General features: G+C 40.4%; 1 protein-coding gene across 3 annotated transcripts; it reads right to left on the bottom strand.

Annotated features, from left to right (window-relative positions):
- Positions 1-1429: 1429 nt before the first annotated feature.
- On the bottom strand, positions 1430-25493 carry TLR6 (toll like receptor 6). 3 transcript variants are annotated; one of them, XM_016188003.2, is made up of 2 exons: positions 25360-25493; positions 1430-4582 (listed from the first exon to the last, which is right to left on the bottom strand). In XM_016188003.2, the coding sequence occupies exon 2, from the start codon at positions 4504-4506 to the stop codon at positions 2122-2124; it is 2385 nt and encodes a 794-aa protein (XP_016043489.2). In that variant the 5' UTR covers positions 4507-4582; positions 25360-25493; the 3' UTR covers positions 1430-2121. The 3 variants fall into 3 exon arrangements, with proteins under 3 accessions (XP_016043489.2, XP_007522853.2, XP_060044197.1); XM_007522791.3 differs by having other exon boundaries at positions 25336-25472; XM_060188214.1 differs by lacking the exon at positions 25360-25493 and adding an exon at positions 16864-17013.
- Positions 25494-25499: the final 6 nt, after the last annotated feature.

The raw sequence follows: 25499 nt of genomic DNA, 5'->3' as shown, positions 1-25499 counted from the left end.
CCTGAGGAACAGGCTAGCTGACAAACAGCAGTAGAGATCCAGAGTTCCTTCATTATTGCTCAGACACAGAGAGGAAGGGGACCATGTTTCCTGAGTGAGGATCTCTCAGTGGTTCTAACTGCAGAAGGCTTCAGGAAGTGGCTATAGAGACCAGAAGGCATCTCAAATCTGACCCAAGTCAATACTCCAATATATACCATATTTTAGAGCTGTGTTATCAGGAGCACCTATTAGTTTTGATCTAGACAGGGACTCTCACACAGCCATTCTTGCCCTTTTTGTGTCTGCTTTAACTAGTAACAAGTTTCTCCATTGTCCCCACCTTTGCATCAGTGGGGTGCTACTCATTCTCAGTGATGACCACTCTTCAATCAGCCAAGTTCTTACACTGTCAATGCACATAACATTTCTGTCTGTGAGGATCATTGCAACATCAGTTCATATAATAGCGTGCCCAAGGAAAGGCTGACCCCAGCAGAGGGAGTACGTGTGCAAGTACAGAGTTTGGAATTACTGTAGTGCATTTAGCAAATAGCCAGAGGACAGTGGTGACCAGAGTGTGATGGGGAAGGTAGACAGAGATGCAGACCTTGAAGAGGCACTTGACTTTTTTTTTTCTAATTGTAACAGCTGTCCTGAGGAGGCTTTAAGGAACTTACTATGATTTATAATTGAGAGTCAATCATTCTGGTGGCCCAGATGGTTGAGTGGGACAATGTGCATGCAGGCACTTTGGTCACCACGGCAGGTAACAAGTGCAAGTTCCAACCACGACATCTCTTCTTTTGGCCATTTGAAGCTGCCAAGTCAACTTCTCATATTTGCAATTCTCCAAGTAGTATGCCTTTACCTATGTTTCTCTTTATATACACAAGTCACTATGCCAAGAGTTCCCACTGGTTAATTGTATATTTGTGTAGCAGGGTCAAAATTTAGTAAACAAGGGGACCAAGTGGTGGCTCACCTGCATGAGTGTACACATTACCATGGCAAGGGCCTGGGTTCAAACCCCGGCTCCCCACCAGCAGGAGGGAAGTCTCATAAGCAGTGAAATAGGGCTGTAGGTGTCTATCTTTGTCTCCCTCCCTACCCCCCTTTTTAAAAGTTTTTATTATCTTTATTTATTGGATAGAGATAGCCAGAAATCAAGAGGGATGTGGGGGGGGTGACAGAGAGGGAGAGAGACAGAGAGACACCTGCATCCCTGCTTCACCACTCATAAAGCTTTCCTCCTGCAGGTGGGGACTACAGTCCTTGCACATTGTAATACATGCATTCAACCAGGTGCGCCACCACCCAGCCCCAGCTTCTTTCTGTCCTATCAAATAAAGGGGGGAAAAATGGTGACCAGGAGCAGTGGATTCATAGTACAGGCACCAAGCCCCCACAATAACCCTGATGACAATTTAAAAATAAAATTACTCAGCTGTGAAGGGGGGAAAAAACTCCTTTATTTTCCATAATTGGTTTACTGTTTTCTGGAGACCCAAAGTGGGACAGGATGTCACTGCTTACCCAGAGGTCACTGAGATACTCTAAGGCCCACTGCTCACAGTTCTCAGGGTAGCCCTTTCTTGTGCTGCCACAAAGACTTGTAAACTCTTGCTCTTCAGGAAAAGAGGGATAAAGTCCTGAAATGATGATCACTTACTCAAAAGATACCATTCCAATTGAAACAGATAAGAATGAACTACCTTCAGGCAGAAATGTGAGCATCACCTCAAACCTCAATGTGACTCCAGGGTCCGTGGAAGAAGTTTTCACTACATATTTTCCGAACATGCTGGCATTCAAAAACCACAGTGACCAAAAATAAATCACAGTGTTCACTAGAATCCAAGTTAATCAGTCTTGCTCACTCTTCCTTCCTTCCATTCCTTCTCTTTCTTTCCTTCTCCCTTCCTTCCTTCTTTCCTTTCTTTCTTTTTCTTTCTTCTTTCTTTCTTTTTTTCTTTCTTTCTTTCTTCCTATCAGAGTTCTGTTTAGCTCTACATTATGATGGTGCAGGGAACTGAACCTGGAACATTAGAGCCTCAGGCACGAGAGTCTCTTTGCTTAACCCTTATGCTATCTACCCCACTCCATATTAATGTTTCTAAGTTGGACATTTTTCCAGACTTTCTAAGTTTCTGCATCATTTTCATTCACTAGTGTTAATTTCATATGAAAAGCAGCTGTGATGTTAGCCCAGAAAAGTCCATGTTTGCTCTTCTCCTTAGGCCATTCCAAATAAGTTCGTTGTGTCATGAGAGCCTTCAGCTTGTGATACTTACTAGGAATGTTGTTCTGTGGAATGGGTTCCAGCAAGATCAAGATTAAGTTATCAGACCCTTCATGAAAGAGATTGTGGTGGGCAAAGTAGAGCTCATAATGGCACCACTCACTCTGTACAAAGTTGGGAGACAGAACAAAGATGGACTTGTAACTTTTCTCAATGCAGTTGATAATGTTTTCTATGATGCTCTTCCCAGGGACAAAGTTTCTCTCATGAAGACAAATTCGTATATTTTCTTTTTCTAGGCAGGGTACCAGCTCATTCTTCACCCAGGCGGAATCATGTTCACTATATGAAATGAAAGCATGGAACTGGAGGTTTCTCTGGAGTTCAGCTAAGGGAGTGTTCCTAGCCCTTTGCCGGGTCTGGGTCCAATGGCACATCATCCTCAGATACCAGAGCACATCAAAGTAGATACAGAGCATGACCGTGGTACTACCCAACACCAGCACAATGACCACAATGGTGACAATCAACAGAGTGGTGTTGCAGGACAGCTGAGACATGTGGAAGTCCTTTAGTGCAGTTCCCTTAAAGCTTTCTGGATAGTCACACTGGTAAGAACCAGGCCAGTCCTCTACCACTTCCCTTGACACTTGGCCCATTCTCTGGACAAACTCTCTGAGCTCACATGTACACTGGAATGGGTTGTTCCCTGCTTTTACTGACCTAATGTTCTGGCAGCTCTGGAAGAAATCAACTGATGGACTGGAAATTGAGTTATAGTCAATGATCAGTGCAGAAAGGCTGCTAAAGGCACCACATCCAGGAAGGTTGGTTAAAAAATTGGAAGCAACATTGAGTACTTGCAAAGCTTCCAGATTGTTGACATCTCTTGGGATGCTCCTTATTCTGTTACTGTGAAGATCAAGGACCTTAACCCTGGGAGGTAGACATCTGAAAACAGACTCAGTAAGTATATTTGAAGATAAATTTAACATCACTATACTCTGAGCCCACGTACAAATTCCATCATATCTATCATAGTTCAGAGAATTCCAGCTTACATCCAGTATTTCCAAAGACTGCATATCCTTAGTCATTAGACCTACTTTAAAAAGTTCTTTCAATTCATTCTTTTGTAAGATAAGTGTTTCTAATCTACCTAGTGTGGAACAGTTTTGAAAAATACTATCTGTAAAAACATTGTGGGTAAAGTTCAAAAACTTGAACATGCTTGGTGCCTGAGGACAAAGCATGTGTATTAAAGGTGCCTCTGATATGGTTAACATCATAATGTTCATCTCAGAAAACACTGTGTACAATGCAGTCTGTGAAAAAAGAAAAACTCTATTTGTAATATGCTCTATTTTCAGTGCCTTCAATGATGTTTTGGAGTAAGTGAACTCTTCTTCATCAATTCTTTCAACTACTGTCAAATTGTAAATATTCAGGTATTCTATAGGCTTGGACCAAAGGGACTGAAAAACTCTAACTAAACATTTCCAAGTTGTTTCCACATGATCTAGGGTCAAATTCAGTAAGTTTGGGCCTCTGATAAGTGGTTCTGATAAGAAATTTATTAAAACTTGACAGTTGTCATCATTCAGTTTGATATTAGTCAGCTGTAAGCACTCTATCATGTTAACAGATATGTTCACTAGCACAGAGAACAAATCATTTGGATGAAAAACAAAGTGAAGTTTTTTTGTATTGAAAATTTGAAGACTCCCAGTCTCGTTTCCTTTCATAGAATAGCCTTGTAAATCCAGAAGGATGCTGTCTACATGCAAGTGAGAAACTGGTAGCAGGTCTAACTGTTGCAACTTTGAGGTACTTAATCCCAAGAAATTCAGTTGTGTCAAGTTGCCAAATTCCTTACAAATGGGCAAACTATCAAAGTCATTGAAGGAGAGGTCTAAATGCTGGAGACTCTGGATGGCATGGCAGGACAATTTTTTCAACTGATTGTGGGATAAATCCAAATATTCCAAATCCTGGTTGAATCTGAAAACACTAAAATCAAGGCACTGGATCCTGTTATGGGAAAGTCTTAAAACTTTGAGTCTTGAGATAAGGCTCATATCAGAAAGGTGAAGTTCAGATACGTTGTTTTGAGACATATCTAAGACTTCGGTTTGGGATGGCAAATCTCTTGGAATATGAGTGAGGCCTCTTTTGGACAAATCTACTGTAAATTCATTTTCATCAGAGGACTGGATTACGATCCCAACTGTTACGATCACAGTATAAGCAAAACTTCTCATAGTAGATTCTTTGTCTCTGGTCATGATGTTCAAGTGGTTCCAAAGACTGACTGCTATTTGGTGTTGCTATTTTTCAAAGCATCTTGATATGAATCCAGTTCTGGAAATAAGAAAACATTAAGGCACTTAAAGATTGAATGGTCATTCTCAAATCTCCACAAAATTTCAATGATTTCTTCATTCATTATCAAAATTATTTGTCCCCATAATTTAAGGTGATGTGCTTTCCAGTTATACAGCCTGTAGATGCAAGGGACATAATACAGACCTCATTATCAAAGAACTATGGTTGTATGGTTTAAGTAGTCTGGTGGCTCTCTAATGGGACCATTCAGAGTCTTGCTTCTGTTTCATCCCTTTCAGAAATGTATCAGAACTTTTCTTGGTAGTGTTTGTTGAAAAGCTTTAAACACAAGCTAGAGACACACCAAAGGATTAGGGGGATTAAGGGGTGGAGGGACAGGAGCCAGGCAGAAGCACAGCTAGCTAGGTGCACTTATTATCATACACAAGGACTTCAGTTTGAGAAGTGAAGGTAAAATAGTGAAGCAAGTGTGAAGGTATCTCTTTTTCTCCCTCTCTGTCTCTCCCTCCTCTCTCAATTTCTTTCTGTCCTATCCAATAAAATGCAAATGATAATAAAGGAAGAAAGGAAGGAAAGAAGAAAGTCTGCCAAAATGGGCCAAATGGCAGATACTGAAAAATCAGGGAAGAAAGAGGTTGGGAAAGGAAATACACAGTAGAACAAAATTATTTTTTTTCCATTTTGTTGAATAGGATAAAGAGAAATTGAGAGAGGAGGGGCAGATAGAGAAGGAGAAAGATAGACATACACAGACCTGCTTCACCCTTGAGGTGGGAAGCCGGGGGCTTGAACCGGGATTCTTGCTCAGGCCCTTGCACTTCATACTGTAAGTGCTTAACCCGGTGAGCCACCACCCAACAACAAGGAGAACAAAATTCTATGTGTTCCAGGGATTCTAGTAGCCCACACACATGCCCAGGACTGTGTGCATGCTTAAAAAGAATCTGAGAAAAAGTCTATACTTTCACCTCTAGCTAGTCTTTAGGTTCTATGCAAATAGGTAATGAAAGTGACTTTGTTTTGACACTGACTGTTTAAATACAACATCAAGAGTATGATCCACAATGGAAAAAATTAGTAAATTGGATTGCACTAAAAAAAAAAAAGTCTGTTTTTTGAAAACCACTGTTTAGAAAAAGGAAGAAGTAAAATATTTCTGTTTGCAGATATAATCTTAAATGTCAGAAATCTTTAAGATATCTAAAAATCAGAATTAAAAATATATATATTTAAGTTACAGAATACAAAATCAACATACAAAAGTCAGTTATGCTTCTATACACTAATAGTACATTGTCTGAAAGATGAGTAAAAATCCACTTGCAATTGCTTTACAAAAAAAAAATGAAATGCTTAAGGATACATTTAACTAAGGAGGTAAAAGATCCGCATGTGAAAGCTATCAATATAAGCCATTAGTGAGAAACTGAAGAAGATACAAATGCGTGGGCATTCCATGTTCGGGAATCAAGACTTCATATTGTTGTAATGCTCATCTTACCCAAAGTTATCAAGAGATTCAATGCAATCTTTACCAAATTTCTAATGATATTTTTTCACAGAAATAAAAAAAAATTTAATTTGTATGAACCATAATAGACCCCAAAGAGTCAACACTATCCTGAGACAGAACAAAAATGAAGACACCACACTTCTATACTCAAAATTATTACAAAGTAGTCAAAGCGGATTCGACTTCCAGAGGCGGAGCTACGAGCAGCAGATCGCTTTCTCTCCTCTCCTCTCATCTCTTCTCCTCTCCCGGATCAACTAGGAATACCAAAGGAGACCACCCGGACCGAAACAAGACAGGACTAGAATGACCACAGGAACCCAGTAAATCACCCGTGAGTACAAACACACATGGCTGGTGACAGAGAGGAGAGAGGGGCCTAAGGAGAGATTAAGTGACTGCTAACAGTTCAACAGTTTATCAGTTGAGACACCACCTCCAGTCTGCTCCACAACAAGGGGACAGATGAAGGGAGGAAAGGACTCCCCAGAGACTCACCAAGTGAAACTCTGAGTCTCCATTGCTATTACCCTCAGAATCTGGAGCAGCAACAGGGAGGGACACCAGGGGACAGAGATCTAACTGGGAAACTCAGGAGAAGACCTATACCTCGGTGGCATAGCTGAGAGGCTGTGAAAGTCTCTTTGCATAACCACTGGATTATCTCTGCCACACCCTCCCTGCTTTATCTCTTGGTCAGGAGTCAGTGATTAAGCTAAGAAGCCTATTGATAGTTTAAAAGCCCTCAGGCTCCCATAGCCTACAGGGAAGAAAAAAAAAAGAGGCTTTTACACCACTGAGCTCCAACTCAGGGATTGAAAAAACTGTTAACTTCCACCATGGTAAACCCTTTAATTAAATTACTTAGACACAAGTCAATCCAGGCAATATTGATCAATAATTTGAAAAGTACTGATAAAGGGAACTCATAACATAATGTATAAAATGGTTAAAAGAACAAGAAAAAATATTGGAGAATCGAACCAGGACAAGAGTCCAGCTAAAAGTCCTCCAGAGGGTGAAGCACAAAATAATGAGTTCAACATCCAAACATTAGCTAAGGAAATAATAACAGGAGTGAGTAAAGAATTTGAAAAAATTGTAATCAGAAATGCAGGAACAACAAATGAGAATATGGAAGAAAATACTAATTATCTCATGGTTATTAGAGAGCTGAAAGCTGAAATCGCTGAGCTAAGAAGGCAACTAGCTGAACAAGTTAAAACAGTATCAGAGCAGGGCAACAAAATAGATGAACGCCAGAAAGCAGTAGAGGGCAGAGAGAATAGAATCTATGAGGCTGAAGACAGAATTAGCAAGATTGAGGATGAATTAGAGACAACTAAAAAAGAAGTAAGAGATCTCAAAAAGAGATTAAGAGATGCTGAAAACAATAACAGAGTCCTATGGGATGACTTCAAAAGAAACAAAATACGCATTATTGGCTTACCAGAGGAAGAAAGAGAAGGAGAGGAAGAAAGCATTCTCCAGGCCATAATAGCTGAAAATTTCTCTAGTCTAGACAACACCAAAGACATAAAGATTCAAGAAGCCCAGAGGGTCCCAAACAGAATTAACCCAGACCTAAAGACACCAAGACATGTCATACTTAGAATGGAAAGGAATAAGGATAAAGAAAGGATCCTCAAGGCTGCAAGAGAAAAACAAAGAGTCACCTACAAAGGAAAACCCATAAGATTAGCAGCAGACTTCTCCATACAAACACTACAGGCCAGAAGAGAATGGCAAGATATCTATCGAGTGCTCAATGAGAAAGGCTTTCAGCCAAGAATACTATATCCTGCTAGACTGTCATTCAGACTAGATGGAGGCATCAAAACCTTCTCAGATAAGCAACAGTTGAAGGAATCAACTATCACCAAGCCTGCCCAGAAAGAAGTTCTGAAAGGTCTCCTATAAACAATCAGACCACCACAAATAGGACATATATCAAAACACTCTAAAACTCTACAAGAATGGCGTTAAAATATCTTCAATCTTTGATATCAATAAATGTCAATGACCTGAATTCACCTATTAAAAGACACAGAGTAGGAAGATGGATCAGAAAACACAACCCAACAATATGCTGTCTACAGGAAACTCACCTAACTCAACAAGACAAACACAGACTTAAAGTGAAAGGATGGAAAACTATCATACAAGCCAATGGCCCACAAAAAAGGGCAGGAACAGCTATTCTCATATCTGACATGATAGACTTTAAAATAGATAAGATTAAAAAAGATAGGAATGGACACTACTTAATGCTCAGAGGATCAGTCAATCAAGAGGACTTAACAATTATTAATATCTATGCACCCAATGAGAAGCCATCTAAATATATCAAACTTCTACTGAAAGAGCTACAGCAATATATTAACAGTAACACAATCATAGTAGGGGACTTCAACACCCCACTCTCTCAACTTGACAGATCATCCAGGCAGAAAATCAATAAAGACGTAAGGGAGCTAAATGAAGAGATAGATAAACTAGAACTATTGGACATTTTCAGAGTCATTCATCCCAAGAAACTGGAATACACATTTTACTCAAATCCACATGGATCATTCTCAAAGATAGACCATATGTTAGGCCACAAAGACAGCATCAGCCAATTCAAGAGCACTGAAATCATCTCAAGCATCTTCTCAGACCACAGTGGAATTAAAGTAACACTTAACAATCAACAAAAGATTAGTAACAGTGCCAAAATGTGGAAGCTCAACAGTACACTTCTTAACAACTTCTGGGTCAAAGAGGAAATCAAGGAAGAAATCAAAATGTTTCAAGAGTTCAATGAAAATGAAGACACAAGCTATCAAAATATTTGGGACACAGCTAAAGCAGTCCTAAGAGGGAAGTTCATAGCTATACAAGCACACATTAGGAAACAAGAAAAAGCACAAATAAACAGCCTGCTTGGACATCTTAAAGACCTAGAAGAAGAAGAACAACAAAGGAATCCTAAAGCAACCAGAAGGACAGAAATCACTAAAGTTAGGGCAGAAATAAATAACATTGAGAATAGGAAAACCATACAAAAGATCAATGAAAGTAAATGTTGGTTCTTCAAAAGAGTAAACAAAATCGACAAACCTTTAGCCAGACTCACAAAACAAAAAAGGGAGAAGACCCAAATAAATCGGATAGTAAATGAAAGAGGAGATATCACAACAGACACTGCAGAAATTCAACATATCACGCGAGGCTTCTATGAACAACTATACGCCACAAAGCTAGAGAACCTGGAAGAAATGAATGATTTCCTAGATACCTACCAACTTCCAAAACTAAGTCAAGAGGAAGTGGATAACATGAACAGGCCCATCACAGCTAATGAAATTGAAACAGTTATCAAAAATATCCCCAAAAATAAAAGTCCTGGACCAGATGGTTTTACAAATGAATTCTACAAAACTTTCAAAGAAGAACTAATACCTCTACTTTTAAGTCTTCCAGAAGATTGAAGACACTGGAATACTCCCTGCCAGCTTCTATGAAGCCAACATCACCCTGATACCAAAAGCAGACAGGGACACAACCAAAAAAGAAAACTACAGACCAATATCTCTGATGAACATAGATGCAAAAATATTGAACAAAATTCTAGCCAACCGGATACAGCAGTATATCAAAAAGATTGTTCATCATGACCAAGTGGGGTTTATCCCAGGCATGCAAGGTTGGTTTAATATACGTAAATCAATCAATGTGATCCACCACATCAACAAAAGCAAGACCAAAAACCACATGGTCATATCAATAGATGCAGAGAAAGCCTTTGACAAAATACAACATCCCTTTATGATCAAAACACTACAAAAAATGGGAATAGATGGAAAATTCCTGAAGATAGTGGAGTCTATATATAGCAAACCTACAGCCAACATTATACTCAATGGTGAAAAACTGGAAGCATTTCCCCTCAGATCAGGTACTAGACAGGGCTGCCCACTATCACCATTACTATTCAACATAGTGTTGGAAGTTCTTGCCATAGCAATCAGGCAGGAGCAAGGAATTAAAGGCATACAGATTAGAAGAGAAGAAGTCAAACTCTCCTTATTTGCAGATGACATGATAGTATACATGGAAAAACCTAAGGAATCCAGCAAGAAGCTTTTGGAAATCATCAGGCAATACAGTAAGGTGTCAGGCTATAAAATTAACATTCAAAAGTCAGTGGCATTCCTCTATGCAAACACTAAGTTAGAAGAAATTGAAATCCAGAAATCAGTTCCTTCTTCTATAGCAACAAAAACAATAAAATATCTAGGAGTAAATCTAACCAAGGAAGTGAAAGACCTGTATACTGAAAATTATGAGTCACTACTCAAAGAAATTGAAAAAGACACAAAGAAGTGGAAAGATATTCCATGTTCATGGGTTGGAAGAATTAACATCATCAAAATGAATATATTACCCAGAGCCATCTACAAATTTAATGCTATCCCCATCAAGATCCCAAGCACATTTTTTAGGAGAATAGAAAAAATGCTACAAATGTTTATCTGGAACCAGAAGAGACCTAGAATTGCCAAAACAATCTTGAGAAAAAAGAACAGAACCGGAGGCATCACACTCCCAGATCTCAAACTGTATTACAGGGCCATTGTCATCAAAACTGCTTGGTACTGGAACATGAACAGACACACTGACCAGTGGAATAGAACTGAGAGCCCAGAAATGAGGCCCCACACGTATGGACATCTAATCTTTGACAAAGGGGCCCAGACTATTACATGGGGAAAGCAGAGTCTCTTCAACAAATGGTGTTGGAAACAATGGGTTGAAACATGCAGAAGAATGAAACTGAATCACTGTATTTCACCAAATACAAAAGTAAATTCCAAGTGGATCAAGGACTTGGATGTTAGACCAGAAACTATCAAGATACTTAGAGGAAAATATTGGCAGAACTTTTTTCCGCATAAATTTTAAAGACATTTTCAATGAAACGAATCCAATTACAAGGAAGACTAAGGCAAGTATAAACCTATGGGACTACATCAAATTAAAAAGCTTCTTCACAGCAAAAGAAACCACTACCCAAACCAAGAGACCCCTCACAGAATGGGAGAAGATCTTTACATGCCATACATCAGATAAGAGTTTAATAACCAACATATATAAAGAGCTTGCCAGACTCAACAACAAGACAACAAATAACCCCATCCAAAAATGGGGGGAGGACATGGACAGAATATTCACCACAGAAGAGATCCAAAAGGCCGAGAAACACATGAAAAAATGCTCCAAGTCTCTGATTGTCAGAGAAATACAAATCAAGACAACAATGAGATATCACTTCACTCCTGTGAGAATGTCATACATCAGAAAAGGTAATAGCAGCAAATGCTGCAAAGGGTGTGGGGTCAAAGGAACCCTCCTGCACTGCTGGTGGGAATGTCAATTGGTCCAACCTCTGTGGAGAACAGTCTGGAGAACTCTCAGAAGGCTAGAAATGGACCTACCCTATGACCCTGCAATTCCCCTCCTGAGGATATATCCTAAGGTACCCAACACATCCATCCAAAAAGATCTGTGTACACATATGTTCTTGGCAGCACAATTTGTAATAGCCAAAACCTGGAAGCAACCCAGGTGTCCAACAACAGATGAATGGCTGAGCAAGTTGTGGTATATATACACAATGGAATACTACTCAGCTGTAAAAAATGGTGACTTCACCGTTTTCAGCTGATCTTGGATGGACCTTGAAAAAATCATGTTGAGTGAAATAAGTCAGAAATAGAAGGATGAATACGGGATGATCTCACTTTCAGGCCGAAGTTGAAAAACAAGATTAGAAAAGAAAACACAAGTCGAACCTGAAATGGAATTGGAGTATTGCACCAAAGTAAAAGACTCTGGGGTGGGTGGGTGGGTGGGGAGAATGCAGGTCCATGAAAGATGATGAATGACATAGTGGGGGTTGTATTGTTAAATGGGAATCTGGGGAATGTTATGCATGTACAAACTATTGTTATTTACTGTTGAATGTAAAACATTAATTCCCCAATAAAGAAATAAATTATTAAAAAAAAAAAAGACAGCAAATGTAGACTCTCAGAAGAATTTTTAGCAGGAACCCTGAAGATTAGTAGAGAGTGGACCAGCATATTCATGGCTTAAAAGATAGTGTCTGGGGGTCAGGCGGTAGCTCAGTGGGTTAAGCGCACGTGGCGCAAAGAGCAAGAACCAGCAGAAAGATCCCAGTTCCAGCCCCACCCAGGCTCCCCACCTGCAGGGGAGTCACTTCACAGGTGGTGAAGCAGGTCTGCAGGTGTCTATCTTTCTCTCCCCCTCCTCTTTGTCCTATCCAACAACAATGACATCAGTAATAACGATAATAATGACCACAACAATGGTAAAACAACCAGGGTAACTAAAGGGGGAAAAAATGGCCTCCAAGAGCAGTGGATTCATGGTGCAGGCACCAAGCCCTGGCAAGAACCCTGGAGGCAAAAAAAAAAAAAAAAAGATAGTGTCTGCCATAGTCTACCCTCTAAGACTATCATAAAAAATATGAGTAAAAAGAAATGTCCAGCGGAGAAGCAATTATGGAAGCCAGGCCTTCCACCTTCTGCACCCCATATTGATCCTGGGTCCATACTCCCAGAAGGATAAAGAACAGGAAAGTTTCCATATGGAAGGGATGGAATATGGAACTCTGGTAGTGGAAAAAAAAAACAACAAAGTAGTCAAAGCAGTATGTTACTGTCATAAGGACCTATACAAAGACAAATGGAACAGAATCAAGACCTATACAAAGATAAATGGAACAGAATCAAGAGCTTAGAAATAAACCAAAGTATACCAATCAAGTAATACTGTACAACAGAACCAAAATATTCAATGGAGAAAGGACAGTCAATAAACTGTATTGGGAAAGCCCATTCTTCTTCTTCTAGCGTTTGCCCTTCTTCCGTAGCCAGTCAACAGCGTCAGGTTGAAAGCTGTCAGGAGCTGCTTGTTGCTGGCTTTGAAAGTGACTGGGATCCATGTGGATTCAGTCAACTAGGAAGGATCGTCAGTTTCCCCAATGAATGGGTACTCACGGGATGCACCAAGAGAAGGTCGATCCAATGCATCCCGGAAAGCCCATTATGTACATGCAAATGAATGAAATTTGACTCCTGTGTTATGCCACTCACAAAAATTTGCTCAAAAAGAACTTAAAGCCATGGAGCTATAAAACTCAGCTCAGATAGCGCCACTGTAAAAGTTATTTAAAGTTGAGTAGGGCACCAACAAAAAAACCCCTGTGGTGGGCAGTGGGGTGTTGGGGTGTGGGGGTGGAATGGGACACAATTCGTTTGGTGGTAGGAATGGTGTTTATGTACACTCCTATTAAAGTGTAGTCATATAAACCACTATTTAATTAATATGAGAGGGGAAAATTGTATGTCTCAGACTTTTTAAAACGCAGACTGAGTCTTTTTAATACACAGCCTGAGTCTTTGATATGTGGACTCTCTCAAAAGCCTAGACCAGGTAGAACAGAACCAACCGGTGGCACAGCTATATACAAGATGCTGGGTATTATACAACAAACCCTAACAAAGGGACTTTGCAAAGTTAACCCAATTACCAAATAATGTGATGATAACAATAACTATCCATTGCCTTCTTGAACCCTAAGACAGCAGGAACCTCACATTTCCACTATAGAGCCTATATTTCCCCCAGTCCTGGAACCTTGGGGTGGGGCCCACTTTTCTGCATGCTTCTCTCAATCCAAATCAAATAATATTGCATCCAAGGATCGCAACCCAATCAACACAATGAGTGCCACCTCAGCATGCTTCACTTCAGACTGTGTCTAGAGACTTCAGGTGTGGAATGACAACCCTTCAGCTTCATCACTCGGGTGAGACCTTTCCTTTCATAGTATTCTCTAATTCCATTCCAGGTGGTTCACTTCCTAACAAAGTCCCAAAACCTAGCTATACACCAGGTTCCAGGAGATAGAGCATATGTTCACAGGTATCCATAAACTAGGGCAAAATATGTACCTGAAAGCAGAAGTACACAAGAGTCTGCAGTGAGTACCCCCCCCCCCAACACTTCATCTGCACTATTCCAGCCTTTAGGTCCATGATTGCTCAACAGTTTGTTTGGCTTCGTATGTTAACTCTCTTTTCAGCCACCAGGTTCCAAAGGCCAGCAGGATACTGACCAGACTTCCCTGGACTGATGACCACACCAATGTGTCCTGGAGCTCTACTTCCCCAGAGACACACCCTACTAGGGAAAGAGAGAGGCAGACTGGGAGTATGGATCAACCAGTCAACGCCCATGTTCAGCCGGGAAGCAATTACAGAAGCCAGACCTTCCACCTTCTGCAACCCACAACGACCCTGGGTCCATGCTCCCAGAGGGACAGAGAATGGGAAAGCTATCGGGGAGGGGATGGGATATGGAGATCGGGTGGTGGGAATTGTGTGGAGTTATACACCTTCTATCCTACGGTTTTGTTAATGTCTCCTTTCTTCAATAAATAATTAAATAATAAAAATAAATAAAACATTATTTAAAGTTTTATATTTTTTCATTTATGTATTTATTTTAATGTGAGAGAAACAGAGAGAAAGAGAGAGAGAGAGAGACCAAGACCACAGTACTGATCAGCTCTGGTTTACCGTGATGCTAGGGATTAAACCGGGGGGCCTCAGAGCTTCAGGCAAGTCTTTTTGTATAACCACTATCCTGTCCCAACAGACCAAGTTATTTAAAGTTACTTAAGTATCAAGAGGAGAGTGGATTTTAAGTTATATATGTGGTAAAAATAACTTTTTATTTGCTTTTATTTTTATTCTTTTAACCAGCACACTGCTCAGCTCTGGTTTATGGTGGTGCTGGGACTGAATTTGGAACCTTTGGTGCCTTGGGCATGAAAGGTTCTTTGAATAACCATTATGCTGTTTTCCCAACTCAAGTGGATTTTTTTAAATTGAGGAATATTTACTTATTTCTAAAGCTTTACTTATTAACAAGAGAGAGAGAATTAGACCATCACTTTGCAGTGCCAGGAATGAGCTTGAGACTTCATGCATGCAACTAGTGAGTTCAACCTGCTACACAACTTCTTGGGTTGTGGAAATGGACTTTTTAAAAAGACACAGAATGAAGCACCTAAAAATGTATTGTTGATGAACTACTATATGAAAGATAACTACCACCGGGAGGTGAGAGGTCGCACCCACATGTCAGTCACTGCCCTGTAGACCATGACTGCCCCAGTGAAATGATTCAATATGCACACGCTAATGTAATCCATTACAGCAACAAACAGAAAACCAAAACTCAGATGATTGTTTTCATAGATGTAGAGAAAGCATTTGACAAGATTCAACCTCCTTTAACGATTACGGGGAAAAAATGTTTTAAGTGGGAATTGACAGAAAAGTTCCTCAATCTAGCTCAGTCTATATATTTAGTACTAAATATTTGAGAAATGTCCTTGTATGATTTGGAGTATTAATATACATGTTAGAGAGAGCTTCCACATAAAGGTGAATATGAAGACCATGGGTGAGAATCCACTCAGAGGTTTCCTGTAGTGTCTGCAATCAGAAACCTGAAAGTTTGTTATCATGTAGGCATATCAGTTAAGGTTAGTTCTTTCTTTTTTAAAAAATTATTTTTGTATTTATTTATTGTTTATAGAGGCAGAGAGCGATGTCGGGGAGTCGGGGGACACCTGCAACACTCCTTTCACCACTTGTGAAGCTTCCCCCTGCAGGTGGGGACCAGGGGCTGGAACCCAGGTCCTTGCACACTGTAATGTGTGTGTCCCACCATGTGCACCGTCATCCTGTCTTTTCTCCTCTCCAAACACAAAATATTCCTCTAGGGGTGTTTATTCCTTCAGCTGTTCCTAGCATATACACTGAAGAAGGAAGTTGGGAACTTTTATGTTGGGTGGGGAAGAAGAAAAAAGAAAAACGAAAACAGCAGATTAGAGAGTTCACCACATTTTTCCTCCAAAAGTAAATAAAAGATGAAAGATCTTATCCTTTATAGCAAAAATGCAAAGAGGGAGAAAAGAAGCGGTAGAAGCTCTATTTCTAAGGGGGGAAGGGAACAATGGTGACTAGAATCTACGAAAATTAAAACAACCAGGAAGAGAAGCCAGAGAAACACTAAATGAGGTAAGTGTAATTCCATAATGAAGTCAACAGACAAATGCAAGAGAAACATGCTTTATTTGCTAGAGTTTAGGTGAAAGATTGAAGGGAAAGTCATGTATCGGGCTGGTCCCTGCCACTTCCTCCTCCGTTTGGTAAATGCTTATTCGGAATATGTGGCAGAACTGGGCTAGGTATTAAGACACTGGGGATATAAATGTGACTAGGAGTGGCACAATCCTTACTTTCAAAATGTATTTTCAAAATACAAGTAAACAAAAGGGAAACAAAGCACTCGGTCTACTATAATAATCCATAGCAGGACAGGTGAATCATCAGTAGCATGAGTGATTATAAAGGTTACTGAAAACAAATAATGTAATAAAAGCAAAAGAAATAACTTTTTTTTTTCCTCTTAAGAATGGTCATGAGTGTTAGTTACTTTAATATCTTTTCAAGGAAGTCACAAAGACACCAAATGTTAGCTTTTTTACATACTTCAAAGGACAATTTCAACATTTAAAAAAAGATACCAAAGCATCTTACAACATTTTCAAAGAAACATTACCTATTTTTCAGTCTAATCATTTGCATCTTCTGTCTGCCTTAACTTGAAAAGAAAACACAAAAGCCTTCTTACTCACCAAGATTTCTTTCTCAGGAGAGAATAGCTTCTGAATGCATGAAAAAGTAAGCATTTGAGAAAATGCAAGTCTTTAGTTTGTAAGTAGAGCAATACCATGAAAATGTTTCATGCCATCTGTGTTGGACCTTACTGGAATTACTTCTGCGTATGAATTTCCTTTCAAAGGTCACGTGAATGAGCACATGGCTTAGCAGGCTTTTCTGGGCTCCAGACAAAAATAGTTATCAATATTTTCTTAATAAATTCTTATGGTCAAGCAGTTTATGACAATTTCAGTGTGTAGAAAGACACTCTCCTAAGGTAGTATTTATCTGTAAGACTTTACAGCCTGAGTGGTAAATTGTCACCAGAGTAGAAAGTTATTGAATCTCGCTTGTTTTCTTATTAGGATCATTCATATTTAACATTTAAAAAATGATAGCAACTACCATTATCAAGTAATTTTGGAACATTATTTTAACTAGACAAAATATTTTAAAATCAGTTTAGGCCCAAGATTTGTTATTAAAAAAAAATCCACTTTCAATCTGAGTTTAGTAGCTGATGTATATTTAGCCACACCTAGAACTTCCTATTTCCCCACACTTGACCAACATGTGATATTATTACAATATTTGTCTTCTTTTTTAATTCAAGAATAATAAATAGCAATAAGATCCTGCAGTACTAATTAACAGTTAATTCTCTAAGAGTCACTTTGAATACATTTATAAGGATATAAACAGGAGTTGATATGAAACGATGTTTGGTGAAGCAGATGCTTTGGGAAGCAAAAATACCCTCTGCCTAAGACTAAACTCCTGATTTGAGGTTCTGTAAAGAACTGAATATATGAATTTAAAAGCTATCTCTATAATCAGTATCTATGTCTGATACTGTCTTATCTTTATTAACACAAACAGGCTCACACCCAACAGTCTGACTGGTGGTTAAGTGAGGTGTCTCAATAGGATCACTTCTGCTTTTAGGAGGAAAGGAAAGACCAGCTTCTTACAACTCATTCTGACTCATGAATCAAAACAGGAAATTTGGTCTCCTCAGACCTGAGGAGGGTCAGCAAGGAGTGGATGGATCTCTGTTGAACCAGCAAAAGGAGACAACTAAAGATGAGCAGATATCCGTGACACTGGGAAACCAGATCTGTGAACCAGGCAAAGCAGAGGCAGGACTTGTTTGAGGGGGTGTTAAGCAATGCTAAACAACACTTTTAAAAAAAATTTTAAGAAAACACACACACACACACATCACAGCAGATTTCTGTCTCACCATACAATAGCCAGAATTTGGAAGAAACCCAATTGTTCAACAACAGATGAATGGTTAAGGAACTTGTGATGTACGCATGCTATGGAATATTATTCAGCAGTGAGAAATAATGATATTGTCTCTTTTGCAACAACATGGGTGGAACTGGAAAGAATTAATTAATTGAAATAAGCCAGAAGAAGGAAAATGAATGCCAGCTGATCTCACAGGTAGAACATAAGTAACAGAAGAAGGAATGACACAGGAGGTAACCTGAATGGACTATGGTCTCTCATACACCATCAAAAGACCCAGTGGGGTGGAAGGGCAACTGGGGACTATTTGGGAAGTGCTGGGGATCCAGTGCTCTCCAGCAGAAGAAGATGATGGTTTGGTAGAAGAGATGTGTTCACACTCATGTTGGAGAAATGTGGACATGTACCCTGTGAATCAGCATTTCTTCAATAAAGTGCTAAAAAATCATAGTAAGAATTAAAAAAAAAAATATATATATATATATATTGAAAAGAGCATTTAACAGTAGGGGAGATAGCAGGATGGTTATATAAAAAGGCTTTCATGGCTGAAGCACCAAAAGTCCCGGATTTAATCCTCAGCACTACCATAAATCAGAGCTGAGAGGAGCTGAAAGGTGCTCTGGTGGGGGGGGGGACATTTAAGTCTCTTTCTTTCTTTTAAATTTTTATTTGTGATTTAATATTGATTTACAAAAAAATAAGATAACAAGGGTATAATTCCACACCTTCCCCATCACCAGAGTTCTGTATCCCCATTCCATCCACTGGAAACTGCAATAGTTCTCCCAAGATCACACATATGTATTGAATATTATTTCTATTAACACACACACATACTTTTTCTATGGTTCTGACTTCTGTTCCTTTCTAAGTCACTTTTGAGTGTCTTTTTTCCCCCCTCTCCTCTCTCTGGCCCCTGTTGGAATTGGAGTTCAGAGCCCTCTGGTCATTTTACTCTAACATTTCTCCTTCTCTCAGAGTATGGACCTAAATTCGTTCTGGGGTCCAGAAGGTGGAAGATCTGGCTTATGTAATTGCTTCTCCAGTTGATCCACCCCCCACCCCTACCTGGTTATATCTTTCCCTAGTAGGCATTTAAATTTCTCTAAGTTAACCACCTGACCAAATTCATTAGCATGAGACATGGGATGCATTGGATCGACCTTCTCGTGGTGCATCCCGTGAGTACCCATTCATTGGGGAAACTGACGATCCTTCCTAGCTGACTGAATCCACATGGATCCCAGTCACTTTCAAAGCCAGCAACAAGCAGCTCCTGACAGCTTTCAACCTGACGCTGTTGACTGGCTACGGAAGAAGGGCAAACGCTAGAAGAAGAAGAAGAAGCATGAGAAATGTAAATTCCTACTCTATTTTCTTAATACCTTAAAATGCTGTTTTGGAAAGAAAAAAAAAAGAATTGTCATGCTGTTTAAAATAAAATGCTTACTGGGAGGTCAGAAATTAGTGCAGCGGGTTAAGTGCACATGGTGCAAAGTGCAAGGACCAGCGTAAGGATCCCAGTTCGAACCCCGCGGCTCCCCACCTGCAGGGGGTTGCTTTACAAGAAGTGAAGCAGGTCTGTAGGTGTCTATCTTTCTCTCTCCCTCTCTGCCTACCCCACCTCTCTCCATTTCTCTCTGTCCTATCCAACAACAACAATAATAGTAACCACAACAACAATAAAACAAGGGCAAAAAAAGGGAAAAAGATGGCCTCCAGAAGCAGTGGATTCGTGGTGCAGGCACTGAGCTCCAGCAATAACTCTGGAGGCAAAAATAAAATAAAATAAAATAAAATGCTTATTGGAGCATTATGTCAGGAACTCGTGTTTGGAATAAGGAGAATACTCTTGTCAAGATTACTAGAACTCTGAGAAGTTTTTTTTTTTTAAGCATATCTTATCACATCAAATGTAGTTAACTTTCAAATCTATGTGCTACATTCAAATGGAGAAGTTGCATTTTGAAAGAAAATATGGGGGAAGGTGGTGGAGGAAGTGATTCAGAGGGCAGAGTACAAGACTTACAGAGATGAAACCCAGGACTGGATCCTGGCACTGCACATGACAGAGTGGCATTTTGCCTTTGTCTGTCTCTCCTAAAGTCAGTCTTTAAGGTGCATGGGAGAATTTCTTCATAGGTTTGGCATGGGCAAGGCCTCCCAAAAATAACTCAAAGTTGAGAAGGTATAAAAGAACAGTTAAGTAGTCTGAGAAGTGTTTTTGTGGAAATAACACCACCACCACTACAGCGAGAAAGAGAGGGAGCCAGGCAGTGGCATACCTAGTTAAGCGCACATAGTGCCCATGTTCAGCAGGGAAGCAATTACAGAAGCCAGACCTTCAACCTTCTGCATCCCACAATGACCTTGGGTCCATACTCCCAGAGGGATAAAGAATAGGAAAGCTGGGAGTCAGGCGTTAGCACAGCGGGTTAAGCGCAGGTGGCGCAAAGTGCAAGAACTAGCGTAAGGATCCCGGGTCAAGCCCCTGGCTCCCCACCTGTAGGGAAGTCACTTCACAGGCGGTGAAGCAGGTCTGCAGGTGTCTATCTTTCTCTTCCCCCTCTCTGTCTTCCCCTCCTCTCTCCATTTCTCTCTGTCCTATCCAACAACGACGACATCAATAATAACTACAACAATAAAACAACAAGGGCAACAAAAGGGAATAAATAAATAAATATTAAAAAGAAAGAATAGGGAAATTATCAGGGGAGGGGATGGGATACAGAGGTCTGGTGGTGGGAATTGTGCAAAGTTGTACCCCTCTTTTCCTATGGTTTTTTCAATGTTTCCTTTTTATAAATAAAATTTTTGTTTAAAAATCGCACATAGTATGAAGCACAAGACATACGCAAGGATCTGGGTTTGAACTCCAAGCTCCCTACCTGCAGAAGGGATGCTTCACAAGCAGCGAAGCAGGTCTGCGGGTATCTCTCTCTCTCTTTCTACATCCCCCTTCTCTCTCAGTTTCTCTCTGTCCTCTCCAATAACATGGTAAAAATGACTGCTAGGGGGAGTCGGGCGGGTTAAACGCACATGGCTCAAAGAGCAAGGACTAATGTAAGGATCCGGGTTTGAGCTCCCTTCTGCTCCTCACTTGCAGGGGAGTCGCTTCACAGGCAGTGAAGCAGGTCTGCAGGTGTCTATCTTTCCTCTCTGTCTTCCCCTCCTCTCTCCATTTCTCTCTGTCCTATCCAACAACAAAGATAGACAACAATAATAACTACAACAATAAAACAACAAGGGCAACAAAAAGGGAATAAATAAGTAAATAAATAGTGACTGCTAGGAGCAGTGGATATTTAGTGTCAGCATCAAGCCCTAGCAACAATCCTGGAGGGAGGGAGGGAGAGAGAGAGAAAGAGAATGAGAATGAGAAAGAGAAATAGAAACATCTGGTAATTTAGAAGACAGCAGGGCAGTGGAAGAGACAGTGGTAGCTGAACTCTGCCACTCAGCTGAGCGGCCTCCAGAAAGTTGCTTAACCTGCCCTTTAGCTGGGAGTATTGTGATGTTAACAGAAGATAACGCAGATAAAGTAGCCGGAATGGTGATTGACAAAGAAGTCCTGAAAGTCAGAGGCTTTGGAATTCTGTGCAAGCCTTCCATTTTATTTTATTTTATTTATTTATTTATTCCCTTTTGTTGCCCTTGTTGTTTTATTGTTGTAGTTATTATTGTTGTTGTCGTTGTTGGATAGGACAGAGAGAAACGGAGAGAGGAGGGGAAGACAGAGAGGGGGAGAGAAAGATAGACACCTGCAGACCTGCTTCACCGCCTGTGAAGCGACTCCCCTGCAGGTGGGGAGCTGGGGTTCGAACCGGGATCCTTATGCAGGTCCTTGTGCTTTGCGCCACCTGCGCTTAACCCGCTGCGCTACAGCCCGACTCCCAAGCCTTCCATTTTTAAATGTCAAGGTGGAAAGACTGCAGGATATACTATTAAGAAATCCAAGGATGTGATATCATTTGCATAAAATCTGACCTGTGTGATATTTACATATGGTTACCTTCTTGTCAGGCATTGTTCTGTGTGTTTTAGAAATATTGACTCACTTAGCTCTTATAAAGGCACTAGGTGATAAGTACTGGCATTATATACTTGATGGAAAGGTAGAGGGAGTAGACCGATTAGAGGTTGCTGATTAGAGGTAGACTGATTAGAGGTTGCTGCTGGCCAGTGATGGTACCATGGTTTGAACCCAGGCAATGCAGTTGTTGCTTCAACTCAGCCCATGCTACCTTCTCTCTCTCTCTCTCTCTCTCTCTCTCTCGGGTTATCACTGGGGTTTGGTGCCTGCACTATGAATCCACTGCTCCTGTGGCCATTTTTCTTTTTTAATTTTTCAGATGGACAGAGAGAAATTGAGAGGGGAGAGGAGGATAGAGAGGGAGAGAAAGACACCTGAAGAAGCGACCCCCCTGTCGTTGGGGAGGAAGTGGCTCGAACTGGGATTCTTATGTGGTCCTTACACTTTGTACTATGTGTGCACAACTAGGTGCACCACCACCCACCCACCCCCATGCTGCCTTCGCAAACAGCATAGTCCAGGGTATATTAGCGCACAGAGGAGAGACACTAAGAGAGAAGAGCAGGCCATAAGGAAACAGGAAGAAATCAGAATTTGGCAGCCACAAGCCAAGGAATAACTGGAAACATCAGAAGCTGGTAGTCCTGCCAAAATCTTATTTTTGGACTTGTGTCCTCCAGACCTCTGAGGAAACACATTTCTACTATTTTAATTCACCTCACATGGCAGATTTTATCATGGTCACCATAGGAAACTAACATGAAGCTTTATATTCATATACTGAGACATAGAGAAAGTCATTTTTCTATTATCTTTGAATAGAAGAAATAAAGGATAGTTCTATTTATTTATCATTTTCTGTTTAGTTGTCCTGTTTGCATATATATACTATATACATCTAATATCGTATGCCATTTGATCAAATTCTATGTTCTAAGGACTGTCTTAATCTGTGCTGTTATAACAAAATGCCATAGACTGGGAGGCTTATAAACAAAAGAAAGTTATTTCTCACAGTTCTTAAAGTCAGTGTCTACATGGACAGTCTTTTTAAATTATTAGTTTATTTTAAAATGTGTATTTATTTACTAATAAGAGAAAGAACCAAGGGAGTCGTGTGGTAGCACAGTGGGTTAAGCGCACGTGGCACAAAGCGTGAGAAAGAACCAGAGCATCACTCTGGCACATGTGATGCCAGGGATTGAACTAGGGACCTCATGCCTGAGGGCCCAACACTTAGTCTACTACTACCCCACCTCTCAGGTCACTACATGGACAGTCTTACTTTATTTATGTATGGTAGAGTTCCTTGGTTAACCTGTAAGAGTCTAACATCTGGGTAAGTAAGCTAAGCTCTCCTTTGACCCTAATATTCTAGAATTATACTGAGTACTAATATTCTAGAATTATACTAAGAATTATACTGAGTGGAATACGTTAAGCTAGCTTGTTCCTAGGCAAAATTTTAATTTTTCAGAGAAAGTTTTTACTAGAAATAACTCAAATCATAGTGAAAGAATTGAAAACTCCATCATCACTGGTCACTTCTGTCAGGAATGTCATTATAAGCTCTCTTGTGGGCCACTCCAGGAACTTGTTCTCCCTACAAAGTAGCAATGGTAGGGACTGCCCCACTGTGGATAGGGTGTATAACAAGCTTGACACAGCTGCTACCTCTAGAGAAGACAGAGGAGGAAAGAGACAGGGCTTCAAAACAGATCTAAAGGGGTTAGGTGGTGGCACACCAGGTAGAGTGTATACATTACAGTGTGCAAGGACCCAGCTTCAAGGACCCAGCTTCAAGCCCTGAGCCTCACCTACAATGGGGAAAGCTTCACAAGTGGTGAAGCAGTGCTGCATGTGTTTCTCTCATCTCTATCCCTTTCTGTCTTCTCTTTCACTCTCCATGACTCTGCCATTCATATATATATACATATATATATGACACCATTTTTAAAGAGATTCTAAAATATATATGACAAAATATACAATGCTTTAAATAAAATAATAGTCATAGTATTCTCAACTTGTTTTACCCAAATACATGTTTGCCATTCTATTCTTTTTCTTTTCTGTGTGTTTTAATGAATATTCTTTTTTTTTTTTTTTTTTTTTTGCCACAGCGCTGTTCAGCTCTGGTTTATGGTGGTGTAGGGGGGTTGAACCTGGGACCTGAGAGCCTCAGGCATGAGAGCCAGTTTGCATAACCATTAGGCTATCTCCCCACCCAAATATTCTTTTAAATGGCTAAAATATATCTAGTTTTGAAACAAACTCTGCTAAGTATAAAGAACCACAATTTTTAAGTTAGCAATAAAGCTGACTGCTAGGATTGTTTTCTATACTCTTATAGGAAAGGGATGGTTAGGGTTAAAGGAGAAAAGGGAACCAGCTCTTTAAAAGGGAATCTCATTGGACTGTGCCAATGGCAGTGGGGTTTGTGATCCTAGGCAGCAGGTACAGAAGTCAAGTGTTTCACCAAAACACACCTGTCACACCTGAATATAAAGTACTAGCAGTCACAACTAGAAAGCTCAAGGAATCCCTGTTTTGATAGTTGTATTTTCCTCCTAATTTATTAGCAGATTATTTTTCAAGAGCAAGTTTATACTATACACAGACAAGGTTTTTTCTCTCTCTCTCTTTCTCTTTCTCTCTCTCTCTCTCTCTCTATATATATATATATATATTTAGGTAAGCCCTGCCCTCCTTCCCTGTCAACGAATCGGATGAGTAGTTTTAGTTTTGTAATGACTACAGTATATAGGATTGTTTGGAGTGTATTACAGCTGACTTCTCTAGTCCTTCATTGTGGGACAGGCAGATTCCGTTTGTCCCTCTGCATAAACATGTTTGTACATCGGACAACTTCACAGACGTGGCGACCTTGGGCTAAAGCCAATGCTTTTGGATTGTAAATCCAAACAGGCCTTCTAGAAAGTGTTTTTATTCTGCTGGCTTTCTATTAAAAGAGAGAGATACTTCCACAAGCACAGGAAAGTAAACTCAAGTTTTCCACAGAACCGGGAGATGGCAAACTCTTGGTGAACTTGACAGGCCCTTCCCCAGTGGGGTTTTCCTAGATTTTTTTCAAGGAAGCAAAGGGATCCAGGTGAACCCCAAGACCCGCCCCAGCCTGGGGCGGCACCCCCACCTCGGTCTTTCCGCAGACACAGACCTGAAGTAGCAAAGCTTCCCGGGGAGGGAATCCAGCGCCTCCCGGAGCGCCCCCATCTGGGGCGAAGGGTGCGAGGAGTCCCCGGCTGCTCTCCGGACTGGGGCGGGGCGCCGGGCGCCGGGCGCCGAGGGGAGGCGGAG

This window comes from Erinaceus europaeus, chromosome 3 (genome assembly GCF_950295315.1).
Source record: "Erinaceus europaeus chromosome 3, mEriEur2.1, whole genome shotgun sequence".
NCBI classification, from domain to species: Eukaryota; Metazoa; Chordata; class Mammalia; order Eulipotyphla; family Erinaceidae; genus Erinaceus; species Erinaceus europaeus.
This window is presented reverse-complemented; position numbering and strand designations above follow the sequence as displayed.